This window comes from Lactuca saligna, chromosome 2, assembly GCF_052625555.1.
Source record: "Lactuca saligna cultivar CGN05327 chromosome 2, ASM5262555v1, whole genome shotgun sequence".
NCBI lineage: Eukaryota > Viridiplantae > Streptophyta > Magnoliopsida > Asterales > Asteraceae > Lactuca > Lactuca saligna.
In genome coordinates, this window is record NC_136418.1 from 117,508,960 (window position 1) to 117,518,783 (window position 9,824).

The window sequence follows — 9,824 nt, forward strand, 5'->3', positions numbered from 1 at the left end:
CAAAAAGAATGGGATAGTTACACAAAGATTTTTTTTTAATGTTTCTTCTATTTAATGAAGGATCATTAAATAGCACACCACGATTCAAAAATTAATGAAACAGTTTGAAAATCAATCTAAGTGACAGCGGAATGAAATTTTATTACGAATGGATCATCTGCCATCGAATGGATGACTGTGGTAGAAGAACTGAGGAGAACACTTGAACAAAGATTAGTAATAACAAAAAATAAGGACCATTGAAGTATAACTATGATATATGGTTGCGGTACACAGGATATATCAAAACCATCTATCATAGATAACTTCAATTACGACCGCAACAAAGACCAAGGATGGTCTGCGGTACCTATTAATTCAAAAAGAATTGAGGGTCCGAATTCATCATTCCTAACATTTGTAAGAAACTGTTGAGTTTTGTAGAGTTAAGTACCTTTGTGAATATATCAGCAATCTCTTCATGAGTATGCACAAAAATTAGTTCAATGTTACCTTTGAGGATGTGGTCTTTGATGAAGTGATACCGTAGTTCAATATGCTTGGTCTTGGAGTGGTGAATTGGATTGTGAGAAATTGCTATAGCACTTTCAGAGTCACAATATATTGGTATCCACAACATTCTGTATCCGTAGTCAACTAGTTGTGTTTTCATCCATAAGACTAGTGAACAACAGCTGGCTGCGGCCACATATTCAGATTTTGCGGTAGACGATGATGCACAATTTTGTTTTCTTGATGACTAGATGACGAGTCTTCCACCCAGAAATTGACATCCACTGGAGGTGCTTTTACAATCCATTCTGCATCCGTCATGATCCGCATCTGTGAATACTTGTAGGCTGAAGTCGTTCCCTGCGGGGTACCGTAAGCCAAGAGTCTTGCTACCCTTTAAGTACCGTAGAATTTGCTTGGCTACGGTCATGTGTGACATTTTCAGGTCAGCCTGGTACCTTGCACATATACCTATTGAAAAGATGATATCTGGTCGGCTTGCGTTGAGGTACATTAATGAGCCACTAGTACCTCTATAAGTCTTGTGATCAACTGATTCGCCTGAGGGATCAGCAAATATCTTATATCTAAAGGCCATGGGGACCTTAGCCGAAGAACAATTCTCCATTGAATATTTCTTTAACAGTTCAGAGGTGTATTTCTCCTCATGAATGAATATCCCTTGAGTGACTTGTTTCACTTGAATTCCTAAAAAGAAGTTTATTTATCTATTCATGCTAATTTGGAACTTGTTGGTCCTGAGCTTAGCGAATTCATTCACAATCTTTTGATCAGTTGAACCGAAAATGATATCATCCACATATATTTGTACAAGCATAAGATGATTACCATTTTCTTTTCTAAATAAAGTGGGGTCAATCACTCCTCCTTTTTTATCTGGATGAGACAAGAAATTATAGAGGGTCTCGTACCACACTCTTGGGGCTTGTTTTAGATCGTAGATTGCTTTTTCAAGCTTGTAGCAGTGGTCTGGGAATTCAAGACTTTCGAAGACCATACGTTGCTAAAGATAAACCTCCTCTTTTAATTGACTATTGAGAAAAGCACTTTTCACATCCATTTTATGAAGCTTGATGAGACAAGAAATTATAGAGGGTCTCGTACCACACTCTTGGGGCTTGTTTTAGATTGTAGATTGCTTTTTCAAGCTTGTAGCAGTGGTCTGGGAATTCAAGACTTTCGAAGCCCATAGGTTGCTGAAGATAAACCTCCTCTTTTAATTCACTATTGAGAAAAGCACTTTTCACATCCATTTTATGAAGCTTGATGTTCTTGTGAGCCGCGTATGCTAATAAGATCTGGATGGCTTCCATTCGTTCTACCGGAGCATACGTTTCATCATAGTCAATACCTTTAAGTTGACTATATCCATTGGCAACTAGTCTTGCCTTGTTTTTGATGACCGCATCGGATTCATCCAACTTATTCTTGTACCCATATCTGGTACCAACAATGGTGTGGGCTTGCAGCTTTGGAATGAGCTGCCATACTTTGTTTCTTTTGAATTCTTTTATCTCTTCTTGCATTGCGGATATCCAGTCTCGTTCTAGTAAAGCTTCTTTGATCGTTAAGGGCTCGATAGAGGACAGAAACACTGCGTAGTGATAGTGATCGGATAAGTCCTTGGAAGATCTATTATGGATTCCTGCGGATGGGTTGCCAATGATTTGACCTGGTGGGTGGTCTTTCATCCATAAATGTAAATGGGGTTGAAGATGATCAGCAGCTGCGATGGAAGATATGTCTTCAATGTCGAAAGACTCTGCGGTTGGAGATGACAGTTCCCCTTGGACTTGAGAACATCCTGCTGAATTGTCTTGAACTGGGAAGGAGGGATCAAAGTTTTCTTGGTCAGATGGTGAAGGTTCCCCTTGGAGTATAGACAGGAGTTCCCCTTGAACCTGCGAAGGTTCCCCGTGGATTGCGGATGGGGGTGTTATAATCCTTAATCTGTTCTTGTGTCAATGTTCTCTATGTTTTCATCATCCGAGTTCGAAGAAACGTTTGATGGTTGAAAATCTCTGTGGATAATGGTTGGAGCCGCATCTTCTAGTACTGGAACCTCGAAGGTTGTTATTTGGTCCGGAGTTGAGTTTTCCCTCTCAACCGGCGAGGTGGAAGTATTTAGTGATACTTCATCGGATAGTGTTGGACCAGATACGTCAGCATGCTGCTGCTTAGCTTCCAGGGACACAAGAACTTCGGATAACTTGGTTGTATCTACCGGGTCGAAGAGATCGTCATATTTTACTTCAATTAGATTTAACGGATCCGAAGAGGCAGGGGTATCACTTTCTAGAATTTCTATAGTTTCGGTTAATGGAGCGGTGTTGCGGATGTGATAGTCATCAAATTTCACATCGAAGCTTTCAATTATCAGCCTTGTGCGTCTATTGAGAACTCGATAAGCAACCTTGTTAGTGGAGTAGCCAAGGAAGACGCCTTCATTAGATTTTGGTGCGAATTTGTTAACGTGGTCTCTGTTGGTAATTACAAAACATCGACACCCAAATATATGAAAGAATCGGAGATTTGGCTTACGGTTGTTAAGGCCCTCATATGGTGTTTTGTTGAGATGTTTGCACACAATGCTTTGGTTTTGTACAAAACAGGCTGTAGCCACTGCTTCGGCCCAAAAGTAGAGAGGAAGGTGAGCAAAGTTGAGCATAGATCTAGCAGTTTCTACTAGAGTGTGGTTCCTTCGCTCTACTACCACATTTTTTTTGTGGTGTGTAAGGAGCTGAGAAGTTGTGGGTAATTACTTTGGACACCAAGAAACTATTCAGAAGATGATTGGTGAACTCAGTTCTATTGTCACTGTGGATACGACGCACTGGTAGTTTTATTTCAAGCTCGATCTCCTTGATGAAGTTGATGAACACCTGTGGTGTTTCTGACATGATTTGAAGAAAGAAGACCCATGTGAAACGTGTGAAGTCATCCACTATAACCAGTATGTATTTCTTGTGATGAAGAATAGCTATGGTAGATGGAGTGTAGAGATCAATGTGCATGAGTTCCAATGGTTCAGAAATTGATGAGTCAATCACCGTGGGGTGACTTGCCTTAAATTGCTTTCCACATTCACATGCAGGACAAAGAGTATCATTGCTAAACTTGAGGATTGGAAGACCTCTGACTAGTTCTACTGTGACCAAATTGTTGATGTATCTGAAGTTGAGGTCAGCTAGCTTGCGATGCCATAGCCAGCTGACTTCGGATACTACTTTGGATAGGAAGCATAATTGCAGTTTCCCAATGATCAGAGATACATCCAGAGGATACATAGTACCTTCGGATCAGGACTTGATTAGACAAGTGCTCCTATCGCTTGTCATTACATAGCAAAATTTGTCATCAAATTCAACACGATGGCCTGATTTACATAGTTGACCAACACTGATGAGATTGTGTTTAAGGCCTTCTATATAAGCAACCTTTTGAATAGAGAAGTTTCCAATAGTAAGAACACCATAACCTCGGATTATCCCATTCGCATTGTTCCCAAATGTGATGTTTCCACCGTTGCAAATTAGACTGAAATCTTGATGGTATTCTAACCTCACTGTCATGTGCAAGGAGCAACCACTGTCGATTAACCATTCTTCTTCTTGTTCCTCCTTGCACAAGGCCTGAGAATTACACGGTTAGTTTAGGCATCCAAACTAGTTTGGAGCCTAGGACAAAGGATGAGTTTCTGATTGATGCATGAATCAAGGTTGCAGGGACCGGTTTCGTGTCATCTTGTAATCCTAGTCCTGGGCATTTGTGAGTTTTTGGAGTGTTGCGTTTTTTTGAAAAGTTACGAGGTTTCTGAAAAGGATCAGTTTTGACATGACATAAACCTTTTTAACAACTACATTGACATTGATAAGCTGAAATTTTGTCTTTTGTTTTGACACTTAGTTTGGTCAGCGGTTGGAAGGATGAGCTAGGCTTGTGATTGGTCTGAGGTTGGTAAAATCTAACATTGGTGTTGTTGGAATTTAAAAAAGTTCTTTTCGAAAAATATTTAGCACGTGTAAATTCTTTGGACCTTTTTATGGGCTTTGGTAAAACTCCCTTCCAATTTTTGAAATTTTGATGTGATTTTAAAAGTGTTGGAGTAGGTAAGATACCCTTCCATTTTGGATCATCTTATGAATAGATTTGAAAACCATTGCTTCGAAAAGACCTTTCTTTCTTTTGGGTTGTGTCAGATGAGTTAGGAATGGATGTTGAAACTGTACATTCCTTTTTGCATATTTTCTTGATGGAAGAGTTTTTTGAAAAATAGTGAGCAAAAACAAACTTTTATGGACTCTTAGATTTTGGTAATATGATGTGTCATTTATTTTTAGAAAAGGTTTGTCGATTTGTGCCTTGGGATCGAAATTCCTCTTTGAAAGCCTTTTTTGCTAAGGTTTTTGGAGAACCGCAGTCATTAGTGTTCAACTGCATTTTCTTGGAAACCTTTGAAATTTTTTGAAAACGAGGGCTTAAGTCATCTGAACTTGAAGATTCAGGGTTTTGAGAGCATTGACCTACTTCAAAGTTCTCTATGGGTAATTAATGGTGAATTGGCTGAAGAGTCACGAGGATTTTTATTGTGGACTGTAATAAGGAGGATTTGACTACCACAGAGTAATTTTGAGTTGTGACTTCTTTGGGACTTTTGTGGGACTTCTGTGACTCATGACTACAGTCAGAGATATTGCGATCTGAGGACATAGATGAAAGTCCTGTCAGACTTCAGGACTTTCTATGACAATTTCTTCATCAACAACTGATGAGGCCTAAGAATTATAAAAGATTGTGTTTTAGATAGGAGTTTGATCACATGTGTGACCCGAAACCTCAGGCACAATTTCCTCAATGACGCAGTTACTACTCATATTATGAAGTCTACCGAAGTGAGTTTTAATGTCTTTGGGAAAGGTTTTGTTATTGACTGGAAAATGAAATTCTCAGTCCGGAGGGACTTACAATCGATCTTTGTTAAACTGGGATGAGGAATCCTTTGCGGTAGGATATCCATTTGACCAACCCTAATTGTATGTATTGTCCACAATTCCATTATTTACCAATTTTCAATAGCTTCACTTTCATTGAACAAATTTTCTATTAATAGATTTATGCATACAATCTCACTCTGAGCAAAATTTCTTTGGTTCAAAGCTATATCTAGTTGTGTTTCACTCAACATTGTTGCATCTTTTTCTAACTCTAAATTCTTTTCTAACATGGTCATTTTGAGTCTTTTGTTGTCCAGCCGTCCTCTTACATGAAACATCTCTTGAGACGCTATGTTCTTCTCATTTAAGGCTTTGTTGTAGCATGTAAGGATGGCAGCACATGTGTCATTAAGATTGTCTATGAAGGGTTGACAGTCATGCATGTTATAGTTTAGAGTATGAATCATGAGTTTACCTGTTAGACGATGCTTAGTGTTCCACCTTTTTCCATGTAGTAGTAGTTCTTTTCCAGCTTTGTAGACCCATTATCATCAGCAGTTGCTAGCATGTAGATTTTGCGTTTCCCTTTGATATTGCTGATGGTTTCTTATTCATCTCCGGATCACCAAACTTGATGGTCTCTTTTGACATGGGCCACGTATGCCCTAGCCTTTTCCTTTTCCTCCAACTCTTGAGTCATTCTAAGGTAGAATGCTCTTTCTTTCACCACATTTGATTTGCAATCCTTTGCAAAATGATTCTCTTTGTTGCACTTGTTACATATTACAACATCACTTTTGTCTTCTGAGGGAGTACCGGAGTCAGTTGTTTAAATAGACCGCGGTGCCTCCTTTGGTTGAGTATTTTGAGTTTGCGGTGGTGGGTGAGAGCTTTTTGGATAATGGGAGTGATTATTCTGTGGGTTGAAGTTACAGTTGAAAGGAGGTCTGTTGAATTGTTGAGTTTTACAAAAAGAAGGAGGTGGTAGCCGATTGAACTATTTACTAACAAGAGCAATAGCCTTCTGAAATTCTTTTTCATCATCATACTTAAAGTCGGCTTCGTATGACTGTGGTGTATTGTCACACGAGGGAGAGTAAGATTGGTTATGTGGACCTTGTGCTACAAGAGCAAGTGGTCCTTCGAAATCAGCATAGTGTTTGAGTATGGTGGATTCTTGTGCTTGCAGTTCTCCGTAGATCTTGTAGAGAGACAATAAATGAATCATTGTATCCCTTTGGACTATCATTTTAGTAGTAGTCCAATGTCTTCCCAAACCGTTGAGAAATTGAAGGTTTGCTTCATGGTTATTTCGAATGGTGCCAACATTCGATGACTTAGTGACTATTAGATTGAACCTTTTAAAGGAGTCTTCTAAACTTTCGCCAGTATGAGCTTTGAAGTTGTTGAATTCGTTGAGTGCAGTTGCAAGCTTCTTATCTTGAGCTTTTTCTGAGCCTCCGTACAAATTCTTGAGAGCATCCCAGATCTCTTTTGCTGATTTACAGTTTATGATAATGTCAAAGTTGTCAGGAGAAACTCCACAAGAGATTTCATAAAAAGCAACAACATCATTTCCCATTTTATCGAGATCATCTTTGGTGGGACGGCTCATGATTGGTTCTCCTCCTCCTAGTCTGGCTGTGGCGCCATCAGTTTGAACAGGTGTAAGAACAGGGACATGTGGTCGTTCTTCTACGGACTGCCATACATCTCTACCAAGTCTCCTTAATTACCTTTCCATTATCTGAGACCAGTGATGGTATTCATTTGCCACAAATACTGGAGCTCGATTTGAACCACCAACACCGTTGGAAACATTCAGAGATAGTGCTTGTGCCATTTTTTCATGTTTCTTTTTGTTGTTTTTTTTAAGAAATGAGCTTTAGTGGTATAGAAGGCCCTTTGAAAATGAGATTTTTGTTTTTCAAAATGCAACCACTATGGCTCTGATACCAATTGTTGAGAGAAAAACTTGAAACATACTTGAACAAACGTTAGAACAAGTATAGTTGCGGAATAGTTAATCTCAAAGGATCTAAAAGCTTAACAATAATAAGTTAATGAGTTAGATAATTAGAGAGTTAGTTGCGAAAATGTAAGAAAATATAATTGACAGCAGGTGATATATTAAGTATACACATAAGTTGATTCATAACACGGAATGCATTAAGACCAAGTTAGTGAGTGAGATCAAGCTTAGTGATAAAGTCACGAATGACTTGCTTCGAAAAGAAATAATATTCACTTATGTTTTGAGGATTCTAAGAGTAAGGAGAGATATGAGGTGTGTAATAGAGAGATGTAATTGATAGACTTAAATATTTTTTTTAACTGAGAAAGAATGAGTTGTATATATAGAGACTCAAGAATTACATTGGATCAAGTCTCAAAGAGTAGCCATGCAAGGCATACTGGACAATAGAGAGTATTACAGCAAAAATGATAAAGTTAAACTAAGTAAAGTGTAAGTAAGACTGCGGTTGGATGATGACTTTGGATGAGGTTGCTGATTAGGGTTTGGTTGCGGATCCTTGAGGGTTGCGGTAGACTAAGTTTAAGAGGGTCACTTCCATGCTTCAACCTTTTGTACAGAGTTTTGAACTTCAATTGTGACCCTTGATTAAGTTTGTTGTCATTGAATAAGCATAGCATAATATTATTGTTACATGTATCACAATAGATGATGTTTACAAGAGTACATAATTTCCTAGTTAAAAGGCTAGTTATGACACTATAAACCTTGGATCTATGTTTTCTCTATTATACATGCAAATATTCTATATTTCAAGGTTTCATACTAACTAGCATAATAATAAGTATATACAATACAAGTATCTAGTAGAATAACATAGCTTTTGATGATGCTTGAAGTCTTGAACCTTTAAGAGCCTAGTGCCTCAAGTGTTGCACCTCAAATGTTTCACACAACACCAAGAACCCTTAGAATAACTTCAGAATAAGGATACTAGGTTCACACTCATGAAATCGGTTTTTTCCTTCTTTGTGTATACACACTCTAGTGCCTAGCACTCAACCCCATTTAATGAACCATAGATCTCTTTATATATTGTGGAGGATTAAGGTTACATTCATGTAAACCCTAATACCCATGACCATTCATTTGCATACGATCCATGGGTTAAACACTCAATGGAATATCCATGAAATCTTAGCCCAACCTAAATGAACTTGGCCCACCACACACACACACACACACACACACATATATATATATATATATATATATATATATATATATAAGAGTCCATTTTTAATTAGTTACTTTTGAATACTAAATTAATTCTTGATCAATACTAATTAAATAGTATGATTTCATATTAATATATTAGAACTTATAATATATTAATATATATCACTTAGTGTCATTTTTCTCATTTTGTCTATCCAATTGTTCCGATGCCATGCAACCCAAATGGACCATGCCAAATCGTGTCATGTACATACCATTTATAGTTATGGAATTAGACACTAATCCAATAGTCTCCCACTTGGATAAGTCTAAAACTATTATTGTGTATGACTCCAAAACATGACTAGCAATCGTAGCTCTTAAATCCGTTCTCGAACTCTGATCTAGTCAATGACTTGTCTATTAGATAAGGGATCATATATTCCTCCATTCCAGATATCATTAGGACTGAGACATCGATTATAATCATTCTCTTTGTCCATATTTTGTTTGCCAATTTCGGATTGATGACGACTGACAAAATGAACAAATCAAATCAGTCCAGGCTTGGCCAAGCACTTAGAGGTGTCATCATTAATCATCGAGGGGCCCACATATATTGCTTTTATCCCTCCAAGGGTAAAAGGAATGGATAAACTTCGACTCACATGCTTGTTCTACTACTTGTTGAATCATATACAAAGGTACGTTTTATAACATTGAGTTACCATTGCGTTTTCATACAATCAATGTATAACCAACTCATAGTCAACAACTCATATCTCTAGGTTTGAAGAATATAAGATATTATCGTCTCATGATTCACTCGTGATAAAATTCATGAATTGCTTCAAATGAGCGTGGGTTAAATCCAATATTGAATCTCATTCTAGGAGTAGTCATGAACACTATAGCCACTCTGTCCCAGATAAATTACAGACCTTTCATGATATTCTTGCCTCAATAACTACTTCCAAAGTATAATCAACTGTGGATAATTTAAATAACCTTGTTATTCGGGAAGTCAAAACATGCAAAGTGAAACACAAGAATAATCAAATCTAATATGGTCTTAGATCTTAGAATATAAATAAAACACCTTTTATTTATCACCGTATTGATTACACATTATTCATTCCATAATGTTTCAAATAATCAAGTTAATACTTGAATTAAAACAATAG

At 37.6% G+C, this 9,824-nt stretch overlaps 2 protein-coding genes across 2 annotated transcripts; both read right to left on the minus strand.

Moving 5' to 3' along the window:
• Positions 1-1,574: 1,574 nt before the first annotated feature.
• Positions 1,575-3,800, minus strand: LOC145030012 (uncharacterized). Its single transcript, XM_078978455.1, has 2 exons — positions 3,276-3,800; positions 1,575-2,414 (listed from the first exon to the last, which is right to left on the minus strand). The coding sequence occupies exons 1-2, from the start codon at positions 3,798-3,800 to the stop codon at positions 1,575-1,577; spliced, it is 1,365 nt and encodes a 454-aa protein (XP_078834581.1).
• A 12-nt stretch (positions 3,801-3,812) lies between these two features.
• LOC145030013 (uncharacterized) lies at positions 3,813-7,290 on the minus strand. The gene is made up of 3 exons (XM_078978456.1): positions 7,231-7,290; positions 6,457-7,149; positions 3,813-4,145 (listed from the first exon to the last, which is right to left on the minus strand). The coding sequence occupies exons 1-3, from the start codon at positions 7,288-7,290 to the stop codon at positions 3,813-3,815; spliced, it is 1,086 nt and encodes a 361-aa protein (XP_078834582.1).
• Positions 7,291-9,824: the final 2,534 nt, after the last annotated feature.